The sequence below is a fragment of the Jaculus jaculus genome, chromosome 5 (genome assembly GCF_020740685.1).
Source record: "Jaculus jaculus isolate mJacJac1 chromosome 5, mJacJac1.mat.Y.cur, whole genome shotgun sequence".
NCBI lineage: Eukaryota > Metazoa > Chordata > Mammalia > Rodentia > Dipodidae > Jaculus > Jaculus jaculus.
Genome location: NC_059106.1, coordinates 65,377,213 through 65,403,678, shown reverse-complemented (window position 1 = coordinate 65,403,678; position 26,466 = coordinate 65,377,213). Strand labels below are relative to the sequence as shown.

At 43.6% G+C, this 26,466-nt stretch overlaps 1 protein-coding gene and 1 non-coding gene across 2 annotated transcripts; one reads left to right on the top strand and one right to left on the bottom strand.

The window, feature by feature from the left end:
• Positions 1-1,386: 1,386 nt before the first annotated feature.
• Positions 1,387-26,217, bottom strand: Rragc (Ras related GTP binding C). Its single transcript, XM_045151176.1, has 7 exons — positions 25,932-26,217; positions 21,802-22,005; positions 20,631-20,830; positions 16,453-16,567; positions 14,166-14,308; positions 7,411-7,559; positions 1,387-2,878 (listed from the first exon to the last, which is right to left on the bottom strand). Exons 1-7 carry the CDS (start codon positions 26,166-26,168, stop codon positions 2,727-2,729), a joined length of 1,200 nt encoding a protein of 399 aa, XP_045007111.1. The 5' UTR covers positions 26,169-26,217; the 3' UTR covers positions 1,387-2,726.
• On the top strand, positions 3,005-3,112 carry LOC123461170. Its single transcript, XR_006637484.1, has one exon. It is a non-coding gene; the product is annotated as a U6 spliceosomal RNA (small nuclear RNA).
• Positions 26,218-26,466: the final 249 nt, after the last annotated feature.

Here is a 26,466-nt window from a genome sequence, read left to right as displayed (position 1 = left end):
ACATCTTTTAAACTCTACCTCCTCCATCAATAAGTCATGCTTTACTCCAATCAGCTTAGACCCAACTACATTATGTGTTTATATAAACACTGATGTTAACATTTAAAGGTCTGTTAAAACATGGTATCACGGAGCCAAGTACAGTGGCTCATGCTTATAATCCCAGAACTCAGGAGGCTGAGGAAGGAGGATCACCATGAGTTCAAAGCCAGCCTGGACTTCATAATGGGTTCCAGTTAAGCCTGAGCTAGAATGAGATCGAGCCTCAAAATTAAAACAAAACTGGGCATGGAGGCACACACCTTTAATCCCAGCACTTTGGAGCAAGAGTAGGAGAATCACTGGGAGTTTGAGGTCATCCTGGACTTCAGGGAAAGCTCCAGGTCTCCCAGGGTTAGAGCAAAACCTTGCTTCAAAAATAAAACTAAAAGAAAAAAACAAAAAAATTCCTCAAAACTAAAAACTAGGGATTGCCTACAAAGCCAAAGGATCTAGGTTCTATTCTCCAGGACCTATGTAAGCCAGATGCACAAAATAGCGCATGCATAGAGTTTGTTTGCAGTGGCTAGAGGCCCTGGCATATCCATTCTCTCTCTCTCTCTCTCTCTCTCTCTCTCTCTCTCTCTCTCTCTCTCTCACACACACACACACACACACACACACACACACACACACACAAACCACTTTTGCTAACAAGTGGTTGCCTTTATAAGCCAGGCATGGTGGCACACACCTTTAATTCCAACACTTAGGAGGCAAAGGTAGGAGGATCACCGTAAGTTTGAGGCCACCCTGAGCCTACATAATGAATTCCAGGTCAGCCTGAGCTAGAATGAGACCCTACCTCAAAAAAAATTTTTTTAAATATTGAAATACAATATAAACTAGCTGGACATGGTGGTGCATGCCTTTAATCCCAGCATTTAGAAGGCAGAGGTAGGAGGATCCTCATGAATTCATGGCCGCCCTGGACTAGAGCGAGACCCTACCTCAAAAAACCAAAACCTAACTTAAATTAAATTAAATTAAAACTAATGAAAAGCCATGGCATCATGTTTTCACTGTTTCACCTCGCTGCTTAGCTTGGATACAATGCATCAGTCATGTGAGGCCCTGGACACGCCCCACAAGTGAGTTCTGTTGACATAAACACCCAGATATATCTCCACCCGGGCCTCTGACCCACTACCCTACAACAGAAATGGAGCAGGGAAAATGCCACACACAGAGCTACAGAATTTTCACATCAGGACAGAACCTGAAGCACTGAGACAGAAGGAATAGTAACCATAGAAGGCAGTGAGAGAACAGGAAATGGGTAAGGAGAGTAGGCTTGCTGTTCATCACTATATGCCCTCATACCAGAGGTAAATAGAAAAACTGATCTTGGAGTAAATACATTTATTGATACCCATTTTATATATAGTTTAATGAAATAGTCTATAAATATAAAAGCATTTTTCTTTTGGATATCACCATGGTCCATGTAAATACTCAACAGTCAGAATCATCTGCAGGAAGCACTCCAAGTCACACTGTTAGGTTTACAGACCTGAATTTCGATGTCATTGAACAGTGGCACTTACGTACTCAAGCTGCCCAGTGGTTTTGGAATACATGGGTACTGGGCGTGTGGAGTAAAACAATGTGTGAGCTCAAATCAATGGGAAGGCTCAACTATGAGCAAAACAATTAAGGATTCATACCCCAGGCAAAGGGAAGTACCACAGGTGACACTTGGTGTCACAATACTGGAGACAGAGTAAGTAAAAACACATGTGTGGCACTACATGCTGTTTCCCAACCCCCAGGGGATAACCCACCAGCGCCTCAGGGTCATTTGTGGAAAGAAAAAGCAAAAAAACAAACAGCCATTCTTAAAAGAATCTAGATAACTTAGAATAAAAAGTAGAGCTGATATCAGATTAAAGAAAAGTGGGCTAAATATTTCAGAGACACAATGAGTTTCTCCCCCAAAGGGGACGGTGAGGAAAAGCACTTGACATGCCCTTTGCTCCGTGGTGCTCGGTCAGACACAAGAGAGAGTGCATTCGGCGGTGCTGGTGCTGGTGCCGGTGCAGGGCTTCTCCTGGTCGCAGGTTTGCTCAGCACTTCTAAGGGGCGAGCACAGCCGCAGCTGAGCCCCACTCACCACTCGAAGCGGCACCCAACTCCTGTTTCTTCACAGCAGACCCAGGAACATCCTTGGCTACACTCAAGACAATGTCTCTTCTGAGTTAGCAAGCGAAGGTGGAAGGTCTTAAGAGGTACAATGTCCAAAACTGAGATCTGACAGGCAGTGTTAGAACGTAAGCAAAGCAAGGCTTTTAGAGACTGACTATTCAAATGAAAGCCTACGGGGAGTATATAAAAGTTCAGTTGTTTTTCTATTATTTTAGGCTGGAACTGACAGCAACATTCCCTGGTAAGAATGGATAACTCATGTTATCTCTAAGTCCAAAATTTCCCAACTGGTTAAAGACAGACCCAAAAGAGAAACACACTGAGTTCCGAAGTCTCTAGAATTCATTTGCACCGTTTAAAAAAAAAAAAAAGTTTCAGTTGTACACCGCCGGGTGAAGGGGTTTTCATCCAAATGAAACTCTACCCCTCGCCTCCAGTGGGACAGGCACCAGACGCAACAGCTCCCATGTCCTGTGCCATGTGGCATCTGACCCTGGAGTGAGAAGCAAGCTGGAACTAAGCCTTGACCACTGAGATTCAGACTAGATGGCATTCCGTGGTGTGCCATTGTGTGCCAATGATTTCAGGCTTGGAGCACTGCTCTGGTGACTGCAGCTCCTATGAGAGGTCACACCCACTTCAAAAACCTCATGGATAGCTTTTCGGAAACAGTGGAAGTTGTAGTCTATCAAACCTGCAAGAGAGAAAAAGAAGGTCCCATCTACTGAATGTCGACTATGAAACTACCCACCAGAAACTATCTGGTGACAGAAAACACAGGTACCAGCTAAGGAATTCTGCAATTAACAAACATAATAGTGCTTGCTTCAGCAGTGCATATACTAAAATTAGAACAATACAGAGATGATGAGCATGGCCCCTGGGCAAGGGTGACATGAAAACTCAATAAATCACATAACAAACTGTTACCCTGGCTACATTAGGGCCTAGAAGTGAACAGGAAGGACAATTCGCCCAAAGAAAGAATTAAAAAGTAAATGTGTTGAGCATGTGGCATAAAACTTTAATTTCAGCACTTGGGAAGCAGAAGAGGATTAATGTGAGTTCAAGGCCAGCCTGGGATAACAGAGTGACAGTTCTAGGTCTGCCTGGGCTAGAGTAAGACCTTACCTCAAGAAAAACAAAAACAAAAAAGTAAATGTGTTAAGCAGAATTTCTAATGAAATCAAAAGTCAGGTTAAAAACACTTTTGCTAGCTGAGCATGGTGGCATATGTCTTTAATCCCAGCACTCAGGAGCCAGGGGTAGGAGGAGGATCACCATGAGTTCAAGGCCACCCTGAGAATACAGAGTGAATTCCAGGTCAGCCTGGGCTAGAGTGACACCCTACATCATAAAAACAAAACACACACACACACACACACACACACACACACACAAAAAAAAAAAAAAAAAAAAAAACTTTTGCTAACAAGTGGTTGCCTTTATAAGTCTCAAGGACAGTCAAGGAAGGTCTGGAGCCAGCTGGTTATGGTGGTACATGCTGATAGGCAAATGAGGAAGATCTGAATCAAGGGTCTGGAACCAGACAGGTATAGCATGGAAAAGTGCTTGGCAGAGCCCTGGGCTCTGTAGAGTGCCAGAGAGACCCATGAGGCAGAGCTTCAGGCAGCTGCACCCCAATTTCAGAAGTCCACTTCCTCTCTAGTCTGTTTCAGGAACTGGGCTTCCACATGACACTCCTCATTTTGAGTAAGCATACTCAAAGTAACCATTACATTTCCCAGCCCCTGGAGTTAGATATGGTCCACTGCTTGAAATTCTTAAACTCCCAACTAGATAGCAAGCTCTTCATTAGTGAGAACCACGTGAATATCATGTATCTCCACCTTCACAGCAACCACTTGTGTACACAACAAATGTGCAACTAACATTTGGGCATCAAAGTTTCAAACCACTCAATTCACATTCAGCATGGCCTGCTGGAACACAGTGGGATCTGTCAATAATTTATATTTGACTTGACCAAAGTCACGAAACACTTATTGAACAGCATGACAGAGGATACAATGTGTCAAAGCAAGCAGCAGACATGGTCCACACCTTGAAGGATATGGGAGCTAGGGCTTAAAGCCAACACACCAGAAACAAACCAAGACAATCTGGTGTCAATTAAGTACAAATGTGAAAAGAATCCAAAGAAGGAAGAGACAAATGCAGGGCAAAGTTGTCAATGCAAGCTTCAGGGATGAGGCAGAACTCTGGGTAAACTAACAAGATTTAAGTGAGCAATATCAGGAGTGGAGTAAAGAAAACTGTAAGGAGCTGCAATGAGAACACAGCCAGGCATGGTGGCACATGCCTTTAATCCCAGCACTCCGGAGGAAGAGGAAGGGGGATCACTGTGAGTTTGAGGTCACACTGAGACTACACAGTGAATTGCAGGTCAGCCTGGACTAGAGCAAAAACCCTACCTCAAAAAAAAGGGGGGGGGGGACGAAAAAAAGTCATTGAGAACACAGCAAGAAAAGAAAACAGCTGACTGACTGGAAAGAGGCATCAGACTATTGGGAGGAAGTGCTGGGAATCGGGTCTGAGTAGGTAGATTGGTGTCAAGTTAATATGGACTTCAGAAAGAAAAAAAAGGGAAGAAAAGAAAAGAGGCTGGGCCTGGCAGAACATACATGTAATCCCAGCACACTCAAAGACTAAGAAAGGAGAATCAAAAGTTTCAGGCCATGGGCTGGAGGGATGGCTTAGTGGTTAAGGCATTTGCCTGCAAAGCCAAAGGATTCAGGTTCGATTCTCCAGTACCCACATAAGCCAGATGCACAAGATGGCACATGCCACCTCTCTCTGTCCTTCCCTCTTTCTCTGTGAAATAAATAAATAAAAATATTAAAAAAAAAAAAGATTCAGGCCAGCCTGGGCTATATAAGACCCTGCCAGGCATGAAGGACATGCCTTTAATCCCAGCACTTAGGAGGCAGATGAAGAAGGATCACCGTGAGTTCAAGGCCACCCTGACAGCACATAGTGAATTCCAGGTCAGCCTGGGCTACATCAAGACCCTACCTAGGAAAACCAAAACTAATGATGATGATGATGATGATATAATAATCATAGAACATTTTGTCTCAAAAGATAAAAATCTATCAAGAACTACTACTGGGCTGAAAACACAGCTCAATGGAAGAGCACCTACTTAACATTTGCAGGGCCCTGAGTGATGTCCCCAACACCACACCAAGGGGTGGGGACAGGCTTTAAGACAAAACTTTGTCAGTTCAACTAACTTAAAATAGACAGGGGCTGGAGAGATGGCTTAGTGGTAAAGGTGCTTGCCTGTGAAGTCTAAGGACCCAGGTTCAATTCCCCAGTATCCACATAAGCCAGATGCACAAAGTAGCACATGCATCTGGGGTTTGTTTGCAGTGGCTAGAGGCCCTGGTGCACCCATTCTTTCTCTCTCTCTCTCAAATAAATAAATATTAAAACAGACTGGTGGTGCACGCTTTTAATCCTACCACTCAGGAGGCACAAGTAGGAAGATCACCATTAGTTGAAGGCCAGCCTAGGACTACAGAGTAAGTGCCATGTCAGCCTGGGCTAGAGTAAAACCCTACCTCAAAAAAACCTACCTTGAAAAAAAAAATAGGGGAGCACTGGGATTTGAGATGGGTCAGTGGTAAAAGCATTTATCTACAAAGCCTAACAACTGGGGTTTAATTCCCTAGTATCCAGGTAAAGCCAGCTGCACAAAGTGGCACATGCATCTGGAGTTCATCTGCAGAGGCTGGAGGACCTGGCATACCCATTCTCTCTCCCTCTACTTTCTACTTCTCTCTGCTTGCAAATAAATAAATGAAAATTTTGTTTTGTTTTGTTTTGTTTTTTGAGGTAGGGTCTCACTCTGGCTCAAGCTGACCTGGGATTCACTATGTAGTCTCAGGGTAGCCTCGAACTCACGGCGATCCTCCTACCTCTGCCTCCCGAGTGCTGGGATGAAAATTTTTTTTTAAACTTGATTTAAAATGAAAGACTGGGGCTGGAGAGATGGCTTAGCAGTTAAGCACTTGCCTGTGAAGCCTAAGGACCCTGGTTCGAGGCTCGGTTCCCCAGGTCCCACGTTAGCCAGATGCACAAGGGGGCGCACGCGTCTGGAGTTCGTTTGCAGAGGCTGGAAGCCCTGGCGCACCCATTCTCTCTCTCTCTCTGTCTGTCTTTCTCTCTGTGTCTGTCACTCTCAAATAAATAAATAAAAATTAAAAAAAAAAAAGTTTAAAATGAAAGACTGAACGGAGGAGAAAATCTAGACTACTTATAGAACGGAAAGTGCAAAGTTCACTTTTTTGAGCTATCATGTGTCAAAATATGTTCAACATATTACACATGTATTAGATATTAATAAAAAGTAATCAGGGCCAGAGAGATGGCTTAGTGGTTAAGCACTTGCCTGTGAAGCCTAAGGACCCCGGTTCAAGGCTCGATTCCCCAGGACCCACATTAGCCAAATGCATAAGGGGGCGCACGCATCTGGAGTTCATTTGCAGTGGCTGGAAGCCCTGGCATGCCAATTCTCCCTCCCTCCCTCCCTCCCTCCCTCCCTCCCTCCCTCCCTCCTTCCCTCCCTCTCTCTCTCTCTGCCTCTTTCTCTCTCTGTCTGTTGCTCTCAAATAAATAAAAATAAATAAACAAAAAAAAGTAATCAGTTGTCTAATACATCAATATTATTCACTTCAAGAACCTGAGAAATCATAACTAAAAACCACCTGCCATCCCAGAACACAGAAGGCTGAGGCAAAAGGTTCTCCATGAGATTGAGGCCAGCCTTGGCTACAGTGTGGAACCCCTCTCAAAAAATAAACCAAGCCGGGTGTAGTGGCACTCAGTACTTGGGAGGCAGAGGTAAGAGAATCACCGCAAGTTCAAGGCCACCCTGAGACTACATAGTGAATTCTAGGTCAGCCTAAGCTGGAGTGGAATCCTTATCTCGAAAAACAAACAAACAACAACAAAAAAAAAAACACAAAAAACAGAGCAAGCCTAGTATGGTGGCGCATGCCTTTATTCCCAGCTCTTGGGAGGCAAAGGTAGAAGGATCAGCACAAGTTCAAGACCACCCTGAGACTACATAGTGAATTCCAGGTTAGCCTGGGCTAGACTGAAACCCTACCTCAAAGTAAATAAATAAGTAAATAAATAAATAAATAAATAAAGACTATTAATATTACAAATACAAGCAGCTTTTTAAAATCACATTACCTTTTCGTTCAAAGCTCTCTTCCCTAAGAATGCAGACCAGTGCCAAAAATTTAGTCACTTCTTTTAAATACAGGACAGTTGTATTGTTCAGCTTGATAATTGCCATAGACTCTTTGTCATAAGCACTTCCGCTTCCATCTTCCTTTAACCTGTTTATTAAAAAAAAAAAAAAATGTACTATTCATTGCAAGTTTCCCAACTGGGCATTTTGTCATATTTAATTTGCAGAAGAACAAGTCTTTCCACCTAGCCTCCCAAGTGTCTTCTGAGAAAGACTATGGCTTAGAAATGTTGGAAGAGAATTACCATTTAGGTAGAGGGTTCCCAAACAGAATCTCAGGGATTCACATTAATAACAATGAACACTCTATAAATACACCCATCACTACTGTATCAGGCATATCAGGCACTTAAGAGAAAAAGGTGAAAATACATGTAGATCATAACCACTGATATTTCTAACATCATGCCAGACAGAGCTCCTTGCTTATCTAGATTGTCCTCTCTGGGCTTAGCTGAGGGCCTTCTCTCCCAACTTCCCATACACCACATGACCCCTGGACCTGCGACACCTCAGCCAGCTACTGGACTAGTCTACATGCCAGGCCAGTAACACATTGCCTCAGAAATTGTTTTTGTTTCCTCACAAAAACAAGATAATTCTTAAGACACACAAAAACAGTCCCAGCTAGAGACCAGTAGGAATTATGTGAAAAATCAACAACTTTTAAATAAATGAGTTCTAGAGTCTTTTCTAATGTGCTTAGCAAAAGTTGCAGGCTGCCTGGCATGATGGCAAACACCTTTCCAGCACCTTTAATTACAGAGGTAGGAGGATGGCATGAGTTTGAAGCCACCCTGAGACTACAGAGTGAATTCCAGGTCTGCTTGAGCTACAGGGAGACCCACTTCAAAAAAAAACAAAAAGCAAAAAAACACTGAAAAAGGAGGGAGGGAGGGAGGGGATTAAAGTGATATCCTAACAAAGCCAGTACTCAAACATAATTATTTTTAACAGGCTGAGCATAGTGGCACATGCCTTTAATCCCAGCACCAGAAGGCAGAGGTATGAGGAGCGCTGTGAGTTCAAGGCTACCCTGAGACTACATAGTGAATTGCAGGTCAGCCCAGGCTAGACAAGACCCTACCTCAACCTCCCCACCTCCAAAGAAGTTTTTAACACAATTCCATGCAGTTTCCAGTTTCACTCTTAACTACTAGAAAATTCATTTAAGTAGGAAAAAAAAAAAGTGCTGCTTATTTTCAGAGCACCAAAAAAAAAAACACAAAAAAACCCTGCTCCATTTTTTTTGGGGGGGGGGGCTTTGAGGTAGGGTCTCACTGTAGCTCAGGCTGACCTGGTATTCACTATGCAGTCTCAGGGTGGCCTTGAACTCACAGCAATCCTCCTACCTCTGCCTCCCCTGAGATTAAACCTGCTTAACCTGCTCCATTCTGATTGGAAAAGAGGTAGTTGTGCCACATGCTCTCATCTATACTAAAATTCAACGTCAAGAGATACTGTGTGCCCCACAGAAAGAGAACAAACATAGACTCCAATAACAGGACAGTAAAAACACCACAACAATAAGCCCCTATAAGCTATCTGTACCCACAGCCAGCAGCTGTAAGCACCTGCAAAGCTATTAATGTTGAGTTAGCACAAGACCTTGAATGACACATGAACATAAGAAAGAACTTGAAAAAGGTACACTGTTGGCTGGGGATACACAGCCCAGTCGTACAGTACTGACTTCCCTAGCATATGCAAGGCCTTGAGGTGGGAAGAAGGGAAGATTCCTTCTATTCAATGTCTGGAAATTAGTCAGATTTTGATGATTAATAAAGTTAAGAATTAAAATAGGGCTGGAAAGATGACTTAGAAGTTAAGGCACTTGCCTGCAAAGCCTAAGGACCCAGGTTTGATTCCCCAGGACCCACATAAGCCACATGCACAATGCGGTACATGCGTCTGAAGTTCATTTGCAGCAGCTGGAGGCCCTTGTGTGCCCATTCTCTCCCTCCCTCCCTCCCTACCCCCCCTCAAATAAATATAATATTTTTTAAAAATCATTTGCAGCAGCTGGAGGCCCTGGCACTCTCATTCTCTATCTGTTTCTTTCTCTTCTCTCAAATAATAAAATATAATTTTTTTAAAAAAGGAATTAAAATATGCTAGTGACCTTAAAAAAAACTGTCTTAAAACTTTTTTTTCCCAAAATTTCTATGTGTGTATGTTTGAGTTAGGTTAGCTTTATTTGGTTTTGGTTTTCTGAGGCAGGCTCTCACTGTAGCCCAGGTCAATCTGGAACCTCCTATATAGCACAGGCTGACCTCAAACTCACAGCTCCCTACCTGGGCCTCCCCAGTGTGCCATCACACCCAGAAGTCTGGGCGGTTTTCAAGACTTTAAAGCAAATACGCTTAACTGAATCCTAGTCAAAATATGCCAAGGCGGGGCTGGAAAGATGGCTTAGAGGTTAATCGCTTGCCTGAAAAGCCTAAGGACCCAGGTTCAACTCCCCAGAACTCATGTAAGCTAGATGCACAAGGTGGAGTATGCATATGGAGTTCAATTGCAGTGGCTGGAGGTCCTAGTGCACCAATTTTCTATCTCACATAAATAAACAAACGAACAAATAGCTTTTCAATATAGTTAAAAAAATATATATGCCAAGGTGGAAGCAGAAAGGTCATAGTCAAGGGGAACCACATTTAGAAACAGCACACCCTAAAGGGTAACAGAACCTGGTTAGTACTGAAATGTAAGTCAAAAGCTTATAGTGGGTATCACAAGATAAAATGCATGCCCAATGCCCAATGACAGACACTTCTCTTTCTGCAGCCAGCAGTATCCCATGCGTGCATTCACACCTTTGTGCTTACATGGGATACAATGGGCTTCAAATCTTCCCTCATATTAATCTGTACTGACACAGCCTGCAAATGAAAGATCTAAATTATGAAATGAACAGATGTTAACAAAAGGAAAAAAATATATACACACACAACAGCTGGCACATGCCTGTAATCCTAGCACATGGAATTCAGTCTAGCCTGGACTAGAATGCAATACTGCCTCAAAAACAAACAAGAGGGCTGGAGAGATGGCTTGGCAGTTAAGGCATTTGCCTGCAAAGCCAAAGGACCTTGGCTCGATTTCCCAGGACCCACATAAGCCATATGCACAAGGGGGCGCATGCGCCTTGTGGTGGTTTGATTCAGGTGTCCCCCATAAACTTAGGTGTTCTGAATGCCAGGTTCCCAGTTGATGGGGATTTGGAAATTAATGCCTCCTGGAGGGAGTGTATTGTTGGGGGCGGGCTTATGGGTGTTATAGCCAGTTTCCCCTTGCCAGTGTTTGGCACACTCTCCTGTTGCTATGGTCCACCTATGTTGGCCAGGGGGTGATGTCCACCCTCTGCTCATGCCATCATTTTCCCCTGCCATCATGGAGCTTCCCCTCAAGCCTGTAAACCAAAATAAATCTCTTTTTCCAAGAAGCTGCTCTTGGTTGGGTGATTTCTACCAGCAATGCAAACTGGACTGCAATAAGCCTGGAGTTCGTTTGCAGTGGCTGGAGGCCCTGGCGTTCTCTCTCAAATAAATTTTTAAAAAATCAAGTAAAAAAAAAAAAAAAGTAAGTAAGTTAAGTAAGTAAACAAACAACAGGACTGAAAAGATGGTTCAGTAGTTAAAGGTGCTTGCTTGCAAAGCCTGCCAGCCTGGGTTCAATACCCCAGTACCCATGTAAAGCCAGATGCACAAAGTGGCTCATGCATCTGGAATCCATATGCAATGGCAACAGGCCCTAGCATGCTCGTACTCTTTCTGTCTCTCCCTCCCTCCCTCCCTCCCTCCCTCCGTCTGCTCACAAATGAAACAAAAATATTAAATAAATAAACAACAACTAAAAGAAATATAGGAGCTGGAGACATAGCTCAGTGGTTAAGGCACTAGCCTGCAAAGCCTACCAATCTGGGTTCAATTCCCCAGTACCCACATAAAGCCAGATGCACAAAACAGTGCATACATCTGAAATTTGTTTGCAGTGGCTAAAGGCACTGGCATGCCCATTCTCTCCCTCTCTTTCTCTCTTCTTACAAATAAATAAATTTTTAAAAAATATAGTCGACTATTATGAAGTTCTGACACTTGCAAAGTGGCTCTTAGAGGGATTGAAAGCCTGAGACCATATAGTGAATTCCAGATCAGCCAGGACTAGATTGAGACCCTACCTCCCCACCCCCCCAAAAAAAAATGAAAAACAAGAACAGTCAAGAAAGGATAAGGCATTCTATTCAGAGGCAGCTGAAAGAGGACAGTCACAAATAAGGGAGACAGAGCAAGAATAAAGCAGGGGATAGCAGAGGACACAGGTAGTGGAAAGCAAGCAGAGACTGAAAGCACCTTGGGAATTCTAACATTACTACATTAGAGGAATGGAGGTTGTTGTTACTGGCCAGTAATTTTTCATTCTTCCTCTGGTCTATTTTACTAAACCATTTGTTTCCAGTGATTTACAAACTTCTACATAAAGTTTAGGGAATTTTCACATGGGAAGAGTCCATATTTTAGAAACAAAGATACATAAGTCAAATATTTTATGTTTACATTCTTCCAACACTAAAACTGGATGGGAGGGAGGGAGGTGGAGAGACAGCTTAGCAGTTAAGGTACTTTCCTACAAAGCCAAAGGACCCAGGTTCAATTCCCCAGAACCCAGGTAAGCCAGATACACAAGGTGGCACATGCATCTGGAGTTCATCTGCAGTGGCTGGAGGCTCTAATGTGCCCATTCTGTCTCTCTCTCAAATAAATAAATAAAAATAAATTTTAAAAAATACAGACTGGGGGTGTTGGCAGCATGCTTACCTAGCATGCATGATGAGACCCTGAGTGCTGTGCTGGCACACATAAAGCAAGGTGGCACATGCCTATAACTCATTCTTGAGTACATAGCAAGTTCAAGGCCAGTCTGGAATACATGAGACCCTATATCAAAAAATAAATAAACAGAAAGAAAGAAAGAAAAAATAAAAAAGGAAACAGAAAAATTAGGGGCTGGAGAGATGGCTCAGTGGTTAAAGGCACTTGCTTAAAAATTTTCAAGTCTGACAATTCAATTCCCCAGTACCGATGCAAAGCCAGGTGCACAAAGGGTGCATGCATCTGGAGTTTGTTTACAGAGTCAAGAGGCCCTGGTGTGTCCATAATCTCTTTAACAGTCTCAAAAATACATTAAAAATATTTTTAAAACTTTTAAATTATGCCAGATGTGATGGCACACTCCTTTAATCACACACTCAGAAGGCAGAGGTAGGAGGATCATTAAGAATTCAAGGCCGCCGGGCATGGTGGCGCACACCTTTAATCCCAGCACTCGGGAGGCAGAGGTAGGAGGATTGCCATGAGTTCAAGGCCACCCTGAGATGACAGAGTTAATTCCAGGACAGCCTGGACCAGAGTGAGACCCTACCTCGAAAAAGCAAAAAAAAAAAAAAAAAAGAATTCAAGGCCACTCTGAGACTACATAGTGAATTCCAGGTCAGCCTGGGCTAGAGCAAGACCCTACCTCAAAAAAAAAAAAAAAAAAAAAAAAAAAACTGGGCTGTAGAGATGGCTTAGCAGTTAAGGCACTAGTCTGCAAAGCCAAAGGATCCAGGTTTGATTCTCCAGGACCCATGTAAGCCAGATGCACAAGGTGGTGCACACCTCTGGAGTTCTTTTGCAGTGGCTAGAGACCCTGGCATGCCTATATATTCTCTTTCTCCCCCCCCCCAAATAAATAATACTAAAAATTTTTTTTTAATTTTTTTAAAAATTTATTTATTTGAGAGCGACAGACACAGAGAGAAAGAGGGAGAGAGAGAGAGAATGGGCACGCCAGGGCTTCCAGCCTCTGCAAACGAAATCCAGACGCGTGCGCCCCCTTGTGCATCTGGCTAACGTGGTATCTGGGGAACCGAGCCTCGAACCGGGGTCCTTAGGCTTCACAGGCAAGCGCTTAACCGCTAAGCCATCTCTCCAGCCCCTAAAAAAGATTTTTTAATCTAACATGTTCACTTTTTACTCTGAAAGATTAAGAATCTCCCATTCTACAAAATCTGAGTTTAAATTAGGAACTAGCATTTATGCAAACTATTTGGGGAGCTTTTTCCTCTTAATTTTATATATGCATGCACGTGCACATGCATGTGGGTGTGTAAGGGTCTCCTGCAGCTGCAAATGCCAGACACATGCACCACTTTACACCCAGCTGTGAACTGAACATGGGCTGGCAGACTTTGCAAGCAAGTGCCTCTGACCACTGAGCCCTCTTTCTAGCCACCTTGCTTTTATTTTCTGATAAAGGGCCTCATGTAGAGCCAAGGGTGACCTTGAACCTCTAATCCGGCTGCCTCTACTTCTCAAGTGTTGGACTTATACGTACAAGCCACCATGCCTGGCTATAGAGATCATTTTAAGTAATTTAATCTAGTCTTTTTTTAATCTAGCTAAATCCCAGGAGTGCACAAACACTATCAACTCCCCGGATCTCTGAAACTCCCAGTGATGAATCCAGCACTAGCCACTTTGCAGGTGCTCCTTGCTGTCCTTGGAAGATCCAGAAGTCAGCTTGCTCCAAGTCGGAATGCTACACTCAACAATCCCACTTCACATAGAATGTACCAAGCCCCAGAACTCAGTGCCTTCAAGACTGCTGGTCACTTTCCACCTGTCTGAGATCTTACAGAAATATGTAAATGACTTACCCATATATACAAGACACATCAATTACTACGTCAATCATGTCACAGCAAAGTTCGTAAGACTGCATATCCACAGGGGAACTATCTGTTGCAATGTAGATTTTGCTGACAACATCAAAGAGAAAAGCTTTTTCAATACCTGAATTCTTGGAAAAACAAAATTGGGAAGGATTCAGTTTCTTTTAAGAATCACAATTTGCAATTTATCAAAGACCTTAAGTTACAGAAACCATTGTCAATTTGTAAGGTAATTTTTCCTATGATTTTGTCTTGTATGTATTTATTTGGTGGTTCTGGGGAATAAACTAAGGGCCCTGCACAAGCTGGACAAATGCCTACCAGGCAGCTATTCTCAAGCCCTAAATGCCATTGTAACTTGTAATGATACAATAAATACCAAAATAAATAACGCTTGTGAGAGTTTTTTAGGGAGGAGACAGGGCCTCAGTAAAGTAACCTAGGCTAGCCTTGAATTTGCAATCCTCCTACCTGTGCCTCCTGCATACTGGGATTACCACACGCCGCAAGAATTCTAAAGGTTTATTTTTCTTTCTTTCTTTTTTTTTTTTTTTTCAGTGCTAGCATTGATCCCAGGACCTTGCACATGCTAAACAAGTGCCCCAGCACTTAGCTACATCCCAAACCACATCAAGATATTTATAATTAAGCATGGGAAGAGGTGGGGGATATAGACCAGTTGATAAGACTACTTGTCGGGCAAGCATAATGCCTTAGGTCCATCCCTAACACTGCATAAAACTGGAATCCCTAACCGGGTGTGGTAGCACATGCCTTTAACTCTGAGGTAGGACAGCTGTTGAGTCCAAGGCCACCACCCTGAGATTACATAGTGAATTCCAGATCATCCTGGGCTAACATGAGACCCTACTTAAAGAAAAAAAAAAAGGTTCAGCCGGGTGTGGTGGCACACACCTTTAATCCCAACATTTGGGAGGCAGAGGCAGGAGGATCGCTGTGACTTCAAAACTACCTTGAGACTACATAGTGAATTCCAGGTCAGCCTGGGCTATAGTGAAACCCTACCTCAAAAAAATAAAACAAAAATGAAAAATAGCCAGGCATGGTGGCACACACCTTTAATCCCATCACTCAGGAGGCAGAGGTAGAAAGATCATGGTGAGTTTGAGGCCACCCTGAGACTACATAGTTAATTCCAGGTCAGCCTGGAACACAGTGAGACCCTACCTCAAAAAAAAAAAATATATATATATATATATATATATATATATATATATATATATATATATATATGGGGGGGGAGGAAGGAGAGAGGGAGAGAGGGAGAGAGAGAGAACACGAACACACGCGAGGAGCGAGCTATAGAGATGGCTTAGTGGTTAAGGTGCTTTCCTGCAAAGCTTAAGGACACAGGTTCATTCCCCAGAACCCAAGTAAGCCAGATGCACAAGGTGGCACACGTTTGGAGTTTGTTTATCAAGGCTATAGGCTCTGGCACATCAATTCTCCCTCTCATAAATAAAAAATAAGTTTAGGGCTGGAGAGATGGCTTAGCAGTTAATCACTTGCCTGTGAAGCCTAAGGACCTTGGTTCGAGGCTCAATTCCCCAGGACCCACATTAGCCAGATGCACAAGGGGGCGCACGCATCTGGAGTTCATTTGCAGTGGCTGGAGGCCCTTGAGCACCCATTCTCTACCTATCTGCCTCTTTCTCTGTCACTCTCAAATAAATAAATGAAAATGAAAATGTATTTTAAAAGTTTAAAATATAATTAAATTAAATTAAATTAAAATTAAAAGCATGGGGATTTTTTTTTTTAACTACTTACAAGACAAACAAGAAAGTACTAAGAATTCAGAGAGCCAGACATGGACACAGCCACAACTCCAGCACTAGGGAGGCTTAAGAGGATCTCCATGGGTTTTGCGGCCAGCTTGGGCTACATACAGATTTGGGTTCCAAGTCTGCCTACTCTACAGTGAGCCTCTTCCTCAAAACATTTCTTTTTTCAGAAAATAACTCAAGCCATGTTTTATGCTATTATTTTACAAACTGTATATTGGTCCTTAAGCTAATTCCAGCCCTAGGTTTTAAGAGATTTTTTTCTTTTATGGCTTTCCAAGCTGACATGGAATTCACTATGTAGTCTCAGGGTGGTCTTGAACTCACTGCAATCCTACCTCTGCCTCCTTAGTACTGGGATTAAATATGTACACCACATGCCCAGATAGGTTTTATAGATTTTGAAAACAAAAATATACTTAACAAAAGTGGAATTAGAAAGTATGTGAATGAAAGCGCTCACTTACTGATATAAAGATATTTAATAGGTTTTCCAAGGTTGGCAGTTGTGGAATGAGTTTCTGCACCACCTTACTGAAGGCTTCAAATATTGAGTGATCATAGATACTAGTCAAATAAAAGCTGAAAAATACAACATAGGATGATTAATTTGTAAAATGCCTAAGTTCAGTGACAACTATAATACATAAAACTTAAGTTTCTTCACATATGCTTTCAGTAAAAATATAGCGTATCTTGCCTGCTAACCCCATCACCTGTGATGGCAAGACCCTTTCCATCCTGTTTTAGCAATCACTCCTTTTACTGCATTTACACAAAGGGAAACTCAGGGAATTTCCAGAAGAGCCTTGCAACCTGATCTCTAGATTTCTTCCACCCCCCAAGAGTAAACACAGGCCAGGCATGGTGGCATACATCTTTAATCCCCCCAGCATTCATTTGGAAGACAGAGATAGGAGGACTGCTGTGAGTTTGAGGCCACCCTGAGATTACACAGTGAGTCAACCTAGGCTAAAGCAAGACCCTACCTCGAAACCCCCCCAAAAGGGGGGGGGGTCTCACACAAGCCCAGGCTGACTGGGAACTCACTCTGTAGCCCCAGGCTACCCTCAAACCAACAGAAATCCTCCTACCTCAGTCTCCCTAATGCTAGGCCTAAAGGTATGCATTACCATACCCAGTTTACTGGTTTTTTGTTTCTTAAACCTAAAACTGAGACAAAAACCAAGACTCAAATCCATGAGAAAATTAAGAGATTGGTACTCTCCTTTGTTGTTGCTGTGGTGTTTCCCAGGCTGGCCTCAAACTCACTAAGTAGCTGAGAATGATATTCAACTTCGGATCCTGCTCTACCTCCCCAAGTGCTGGGATTATGGGCTTACTCTGCCACACTCAACTGAGATATATGACAAATAAGAATATAATTGAGATATATATCAAATAAGAATATAATTCACATTTCTACTAAAATGCCACTTCATCAAAGATTTTCTGACCAGGCTACAAATAACATTAATCCTGTACATGTCCCTTTGCCCGTATTTGTTTTTCTTCATGGCCATGACAAGTGCTTAAAATTGCACCATATCTGCTTGTAGGTGCTTATTATCTATGTCTTCCACCAATGTAAACTACATGAGACAAGGGGTTTTGTCATCTGGCTCAGGTGCCAGCCCGATGTTCTACACACTGCTCATGAGGATCTGCTGAGTATACTGGCTGCAGAACATGCCTGCTCTCATCTGAACAAATACATACAACTGGGGCTTAGAATTCAGGTAACGGGCTGGAGAGATGACTCAGCAATGAAGGCGCTTGCCTACAAAGCCTAAGAACTCATGTTCAAATCTCCAGGTCCCACATTAGCCACATTAGCCAGATGCACAGTGACACAAGCATGCCATGTCATACATGCGCACATCTGGAGTTCATTTGCAGCAGCTGAAGGCCCTGGTGTACCTTTTCTCTCTCAAACAAGTATAAATATTACAAAAAAGAAGAAGAAGAAGAATTCAGGAGTGTGGAAGCTGGAATCCAGTAGAGTAAGGAGTTTGGAGGCCCAAAGAGATGCACAGTGGAAAAGTAACATATGTAGATTTAACAAGACACAAACTTGATAGAAAGCCCTTGAACAAATTCAAAACATTATGGACAACTGGACAATTAATTCTACCTGCTTTTTAACTAAAGAGTACATTCTTCATCATTATATCCATGACATAGTTTATGTGCATGTTACCAAGTCAGAACTGTGTTTACCATTTTATACATAACTGAAAGGTCCTTTCCAGATGACCGAAGAAGCTAATTCCACACGAGAATGACCCTAGTCTGGATGTCAGAGCACTGCAGGCAAAGTCAGATGACTCCACAAGCACGAGGGAGGAAGCAACAGCTCACTGTTCCTTTAAGCAAAAACTTTAACAAGGTGCAGGTTCTTTGGGCTTTGTAGGACAGGGAAGGAGAAAACCTACAAGGCACAGCACTCAATCAGAAACTGAGTTCCTATAAAGCCAGGCGTGGTGGCACATGCCTCTAATCCTAGGCACTGGTAGGAGGATTACTTTGAGTTCGAGGTCACCCTGAGACTGCATAACGAATTCCAGGTCAGCCTGAACTAGAGCAAAACCCTACCTTAAAAAAAAAAAAAAAAATCCAGGTGGGGTGGCACATGCCTTTAATCCCAGCACTCGGGAGGCAGATGTAGGAGGATCACCATGAGTTCAAGGCCACCCTGAGCAAGAGTGAAACCCTACCTTGAAAAACAGAAACAGAAACACACACACACACACACACACGAAAGAGAGATAGAGAAAGACAGAGAAAGTACTGAGTTTCAAAACTGAAAACTAAACATCATCAAATGCACAGACCTGACAATATTAATATAAGCTTGATGTCGGGTGGGAGTGCAGCTCAGCAATAGAATGCTTGCATAGCATACACAGCATCCTAACTTTAATACCAAACAAACATGCACACATACTTACATAGATTGTTACAAATTCTACTGAGGTTAATAGGCCTAGGGCCCTGCTGAGTAAAAAGATGGGAAAGTGGTGGAATGCCCTAGGAAAGGGACAGATAAAAACAGTAAGGGAACCAGAGGGGTTTTATGGGTACAGGGGAACATAGACAAGCATACTTAAAATCCAGATGAAAATTATTAACAAGGGAAGGTGATGTAGCCCAATGGTAGAGTGCTTGCCTTACATGCATGAAACCCTAGATTCAATTCCCATAATCTCAAAGAAAATAAATTACTAGATTCCTAAAAAATACTATTAAGGAATCTTATGGTGTAGCACTTTTCTTTCTGGTATAAACATTTAGTTTTGTTTTTGTTTCAGGATCTCATTAGCTTTGGCTGGCCTCAAATTCACCATGTAAACCAGGCTAGCCACAAACTTGTAGCAATACTCCTGCCTCTCCCTTTGTCTGCCAAGTGCTGGGATTAGATGTGGTGTCACCATACCCAGCTCTTATAAACACTGAACTTTATTTTTTTAAGCATGAATTACCTATAATTATTTTTAAATTTTAAGCCAGGCAAATTAGAAATCAATGAGACTATTCTACAAGGTGAGCTAAAAGAGTAGTATATGAACAATTTAAGAGCCAGCCAGCCTCACCCTGTAAGGGAAGGGAAAAGGAAACTTTATACTGCTCCTCTCCTGTGCTTCCCCTTTAAGCAGTTTATATCGAGAACATTTTCTTAGGGTCTTTTAAATACTCATTTCATCTATAACATCAAAAAAACACAATAATGGGGGCCAGAGACATGGCTTAGAGGTTAAGGTGCTTGCCTGCAAAGTCTAAGGACCCAGGTTCAATTCCCCAGGACCCATGTAAGCCAGATGCATAAGATGGCACATGTATGTGGAGTTTGTTTACAGTAGCTGGAGGCCCTGGTGCACCCATTCTCTCTATCTGCCTCTTTCTCAGGCACATGTACCCTCCCTCCCCCCCCTTCTCTCTCTCTCATGAATAAATATTTTAAAAGAATAAAAAAATACAATGCTTCTCATACATGTTCAGGATATAAATAAACAATCATCAATCCAACCCAGTTATGTGTTCTTTACTGTAACTTTTGGATGATGTTTATAATACAAAACAGCAGTCCCTTAAACTACAGAAGCACTATGCAAACTTGGAAGACATGCACACTGGTTTCAAGCAATACAAGCTGTTGAAAAATCAGGCTGCATCAGCACTGGCACAGACCCCTGCAGAAGATTCTTCCAGCTGACATACAATCAACACCCAAACTCAACTTTGACAACAAATATGACAGAGATTTCTTACACTAAGGCCCTGAGGGAGAAAAGTGATGAAACAGAGAGGGAAGAAGTCGCAAAGCAGACTTCTGCCATGAGGAAGCAGCCTGACTCCAGTCTCTGGAGATGAGTTTGCCAAGCACCAATGGAAACACTTCACATGACATCAATCATCAGAAAAAGGCAGAAAGGGGGAAAGCAACATCTACCTAGGGTCAGACCCCAGACAGCTTGGAATCCAGCAAAGATGAGAGCAAAAGTGTCACAGAATTAGGAGAGGGTACCAGTATCAGAAAGCTACAGTGTTTGTAATGACAGAGATGGGAATACATTTACAGAGCTCTCATAGCAAACACACATGTTGTTCTTGTCAGGGCTCTCATAGCAAACACACATGTTGTTACCTAAGATGGAGTTTTTCTAGCCCAGCATCTGCAAGGTCATCATTGGCCCTTTGATGAATGTCCCTCTGTGTTTCTATTTTGTGATCATCAGACAGACCATCAACTTTGTGAATAAAAACCTCAAAATTCATGTCTGGGTTAACTTTGTAGGCTTTAGAAACAGTAATGTGAAGTCTCGTTAAAGCCTCCATGTAGTCATCCTGTAAGTCAGAACAAAATATATTTTTAAAAAGAAATCTTACAAAAGGCAAGTAACAAGTTAAAGAAAGCTCAAACCACCTCTTTCCCCGACCACAGAAAATACATTAACCTAATTATTCATCAATATTCAAATATATTCGTGTGTAACTAATAAACAGCTCTTCCATTTCTTTTTTTGTTTTGTTTCACTTTTAACTTTTTGACAACCTCCACATTCAATTTCTTAAGACAGAAAATTCAAATACCAAGTTAATATTAGTATTTTTTTTAATTCTGGTACTATTAAGGGAAAGGAGAAATGGGCATTTCTTCCCCAACAAAACTTTAAAGTAATCCCAGCTCTGCCATTTATCAGGTGCGTGCTTTTGGCAACTTGCTAACTCTCTTGTGATTTCAATTCACTGGAATCACAATGCCTACCCTCACAACACTGTGAAGATAAATTAGATCATGCATGAAAAAACACCACTACAGAGCCCAACACTCAGAAAGCAATCTTAACTTCAAAGAGCAAGCAGGAGGATCGGGCCTAATCCCACTCATCAGCCTGCCTGTCCCAGGGTAGGTCTTCAATAAATCTTACTGGACAAACTTCAATTTGGACAATTCAGGAAACTATTCACTAATAAGGATAGTGACTTGGTTGCCATATTCTTCCTTATCTTGTGGGCACCTATGGGATCTTTTCAGTGAGTGATGTCACCATTGCAATAGTTAATAAAATACAAAACTATCTACTATTAACCAATAAAAGTGAACAGCCCAATGAACAGCTCTTTAAGTGGGAATCAAGGTTGTAAAACACATCTCTCAAGCACCAGATAGTCTGGATTTGCCCAACGACAAGCCTGCTCCCAACCCCCTGCAGGAACTTGGCATGTGCTCTAAGGAAATCTACAAGAAAGATACTTCCAAGGCATCTACATCTTTCTGCCACCAGGGAAGACAAGTGAACATCATTCCTAACTACCTGTGCATCAATGACATAGATCAGTGCTCCTGTTCCCCTGAAGATCATCTCGTAATCAAAGGTGGGGTCAAAAAAGTCCATTTGCCCAGGAAAATCCCAAATCTGGAAATTCACAAAGGAGCTATTGGAAATGTCATCTTTATAAATCTTGTTGGTACTTTCCAAAAACAAGGTCTCGTTGGGTGACATCTTATGAAACACCACCTGTTAAGAGAAACAAAGACAATTTTATAACTACTCAACAACAGAATTTATAATCAAAATTCCACTGGACTAAGTATTAAAAGAATTCTAGCAAAAAATACATGAAATTTAGCCGAGCGTGGTGGCGCACACCTTTAATCCCAGCACTGGGAGGCAGAGGTAGGAGGATTGCCATGAGTTCGAGGCCACCCTGAGACTCCATAGCGAATTCCAGGTCAGCCTGGGCTAGAGTGAGACCCTACCTCGAAAAACAAAACAAAACAAAAATAAACATGAAATTTAAACTGGATGCTAAATCCACTGGTGATATCCTGTATTTCTGGCACTAGATTAAGTTCCATTCAGCCTATTTTGAAGCTGAAAAATTTTTGTTATTTTAACTGCAGTTACTATATTGACTGTCTCTATCTACACTGTTTTCATGTGCTTAAGTCTGTTATGACATTTTGGTTTATTCAAAAATTCTACAAATGGGGCTGGAGAGATGGTTCAGCAGTTAAGACATTTCCCTGCAAAGCCTAAGTAAGGACCAGGGTTCAATTCCCAGTACCCACATAAAGCCAGATGCACAAGGTGGTGCATGTCTGGGATTCATTTGCAGTGATTACAGGTCCTGGTGCACTCATTTTCTCTTTCTCTATATTTATGTCCCCTCCCATAAATGAATAAATAAAATATGTATTTTTTAATTCTACAGGGTAGCTGGGCATGGTGGCACACGCCTTTAATCCCAGCACTCGGGAGGCAGAGGTAGGAGGATCACTGTGAGTTCGAGGCCACCCTAAGACTACATAGTGAATTCCAGGTCAGCCTGGGCTAGAGTGAGACTCTACCTCAAAAAACAAAAAAGCAAAAAAAAAAAAAAAAATCTACAGTGAGCCAGGCATGGTGGTGCTTGTCTTTAATCCTAGCACTTGGGAGGCAGAGGTAGGAGGATCGCTGTGTGTTTGAGACCACCTTGAGACTACATAGTAAATTCCAGGTCAGCGTGGGCTACAGCAAAACCCTACCCCAAAAAAACATAAATAAATAAAAATTCTACAGGGGTCGAGAGATGCCTTAGTGGTTAAAGTGCTTGCCTGTGAGGTCTAAGGACCCAGATTCGATGCCCTAGTACCCACATAACACATATATACAAGGTGGCACATGCATCTGGAATTTGTTTGCAGTAGCTGGAGGCTTTAGTGTACCCATTCTCTCTCTTTCTTTCTCTATATGCATATATTTGCACCCCTCTTGGAAATAAAATATTTTTAAAAGTTATACAGGGAAGCCGGGCACAGTGGTGCACACCTTTAATCCCAGCACTTGGGAGGCAGAGGCAGGAGGATCACCATTAGATCGAGTCCACACTAACACTACATAGTGAAATCCAGGTCAGCCTGAGCTACAGTGAGACTTTACCTTGAAAAACCAAAAAAAAAAAAAAAAAAATTATACAGGAGATGGAGAGATGGCTTAGTGATTAAGGTGCTTGCCTATGAAGCCTAAGGACCCAGATTTGATTCCCCAGTACCCACATAAGCCACATGCACAAGGTGATGCATGCATCTGGAATTCATATGCAATGGCTGGAGGTCCTGGCGTGTCCATCCATTCTCTGTCTCTCTCTTTCTACTTCTGTCTCTCAAATAAATATTTTAAAAATTCTAAAAAATAAAAGTGGCACATACACCTGGAGTTTCTTTGTAACAGCAAAAGACCCAGGTGCACCCACAAACACACCTACAAATAAATAAAAATATTTGGAAAAAAAAATTCGGCAAATGCCTACCTCAAGTTCTAGGGAATAAAAAATTAAACAGACTAGACCCAACTCTCACTGAGTTTGCAGTTTGATTGGAAAGAGAAAATATCCAAAGAGGAAGGAAGGCCTCTAGTAGGAGAGAAATGATAAAATAAAGCCTATTGTTAATAAAAGGGCTAGGAATCGAAGCGAGTGACAGAGCGCTTGCTTAGCATGCACAGAGCCCTAAGTTTGATCCCCAGCACCACATAAAACCTGGGGCTTGCAATCCCAGGAGGATCAGAAGTTCAAGGCCAGCCTGGAGTTCATGAAACCTTGCCTCCAAAAGGGGGGGCAGGGACTAGAGAAATGACTCAGCGGTTAAGAAGCCTGCCTAAAAAGTCAAAGGACCCAGGTTCAATTCCCCAGGACCCACATAAGCCAGATGCACAAGGTGGTGCATGATTCTAGAGTTCATTTGCAGCGGCTAGAGGCCCTGGCACACCCATTCTGTCTGCCTGCCTGCCCGCCTATCTCTCTCTTTGATTCTCTTTCTCTCAAAAAAAAAAAAAAAAAATTAAATTAAAAAATCACAACAGGACTGAGGATGGCAGCAGACCCCTTTACTGACCCAGCATGTCTAGGTTCCAATGACAACACAAGAAAGGGGTAGAAGCCGGGCGTGGTGGCGCACGCCTTTAATCCCAGCACTCGGGAGGCAGAGGTAGGAGGATCACCGTGAGTTCAAGGCCACCCTGAGACTACAGAGTTAATTCCAGGTCAGCCTGGACCAGAGTGAGACCCTACCTCGAAAAACCAAAAAAAAAAAAAAAAAAAAGAAAGAAAGAAAAGGGTAGAAATAATCATAACAAATACTCCCAAAAGGAAAAGAAAGAAAGAAGAAAGAAAGAAACAAACAAACAAACTAACTAACTAACTAACTTTCTCTCACAGTTAACCGTGTAGTAGAGAAAAGAAGTTAGTCCCAAGGCTTTTTGAGTAACAAGTGAGAAGAACTACATTTGATTTGCTAAAAGCTACTTCATAAATGTACCCAAGTCCAAGGATGAGAACATGGCTCAGTGGTTGTGTGTTTGCCTGGCATACACCAAGGACCTGTTGTAGGAGCCTGGGCACTGAAGGAGAAACAAACAAACAAACAAAAAAGAGTCAGAAAAGGTCTTGGTGTAGAAATAAAAACAACCATATAGCAAATTTGGAAGAAAACTAATTTTGTTGTTGTTTTTTTCGAGATAGGGTTTCACTCTAGTCCAAGCTGACCTGGAATTCACCATATAGTCTTAGGGTGGCCTCGAACTCAAAGTGATCCTCCTACCTCTGCCTCCCAAGTGCTGGGATTAAAGGTGTGCACCAGCACACTCGGCTAAAAAACTACTTTTTATAAAGATCACCTCTACAAAAGAACACACGGACCTTGGTGGCAGAGTAAAGGAGGGAAAGATCAGGAGTCGGATAGTTTTATCAGAAGCTGTGCAGTCAGGATGGATGATGGAACAGGTCAACCTTGCCTCTATTTCCCCCATTACTAGAAATAAAAAGCTCAAAGCACTCCATTCGTTGACAGAGTCAAGGTGAAAACGAATGGACTGGCGTCCGTCTGCCCGCAAAACAGTCGCTAATAATCTTTATGGCTGCACACCTATAGGAAGGAATATCACCTGGAACTACCCGTATAACCAGGCCGCAAATACTAAGCGCTGTCACGGATCCAATCCCCAATAAATGGACATTGAGGCTTCCTCAACTGTAACTGAAGTGTTTAAACGTCCTGGGTCTCGGTCACAGCACTCCCCAGGGCTCAGCTGGGAATCCCGAAAACGTGTGAAGTGAGCTGCGGCGCGAGATCGAGTCCCCCGACTTTCCAAGGGAGGACCAGGGGAGAACGCGTCGGTTTCGTCCAAGTTCCAGGGACCCGGTCCCAGAGGGCGGAGTTCCAGGGCGGTGCCCGGGGCACCTGCCAGCTTCCCTTGGGCACCTCGGCGTGGAGGCGGAGGCTGGGGTCTCCCGGCGGCCCGCCCGTGGCAGGACGCGCCAGGAGTGGCGGAGAAAGTGCGCGGGGACGCGGCCGCCGCCCGGCCTCCCTCCCTCCCTCCCTCCCTCCCCGGGCCTCGGTCCCCGGCGGCCGCCCCCTGAGCCCCCGCGCCGGGAGCCGACGGACAGGCCGGCGGGCCGCGCTCACCTTCTGGATGGAGGACTTGCCGCTGCGCCGCAGCCCCATGAGCAGAATCCTCGGCTTGGAGCTGTCAGCGCCCCCCGGGCCACAGCCGCCGCCGGCCCCCGGCCCGACGCCACCGCCCGCCGCCGCCGCCTCCTCTTCCTCCTCCTCCACGCCGTAGCCGAAGTCCTTGGGGAACGAATCGGCCGCGCCGTAACTGCCGGCCAGGGGCGTCTCCTCCGCCCCGTACTGCAGGGACATGGTGCTGGACCGCCGCTGCACGCGCTGACAGGCCAGGCCAGGCCAGGCCGCCGCCTCCCCAGGCCGCCGCCGCCGCTGCCCCCGGCAGCCAGCCCCGCCGTCCTACCCGCCCCCAAGCCCGGCTCTGATAGGCCACGGGCCTCGGCCCCGGCTCCTCATTGGCCGCCTGAGCCGCCACTCGGGAGCAACAGGGTAGGTGGTGCTCGTCACGTGTCCGAAATCACCTGACTCGCCGCGGCCGAGGGGGGAGGGAGGAGTCACGAGGAGGGCTGCCGGGCCGCGCCTCTTGCGGGGCTCG

Coding starts and splice junctions, on each gene's coding strand:
- Rragc (XM_045151176.1), bottom strand. CDS start 26,168: ATGTCCCTGCAGTACGGGGCGGAGGAGACGCCCCTGGCCGGCAGTTAC. Junction 20,831..21,801: donor TCTATGTCATTGATGCACAG/GTAGTTAGGAAT, acceptor TCTGACTTACAG/GATGACTACATGGAGGCTTT. Junction 2,879..7,410: donor AGAGAGCTTTGAACGAAAAG/GTAATGTGATTT, acceptor TCTCTCTTGCAG/GTTTGATAGACTACAACTTC.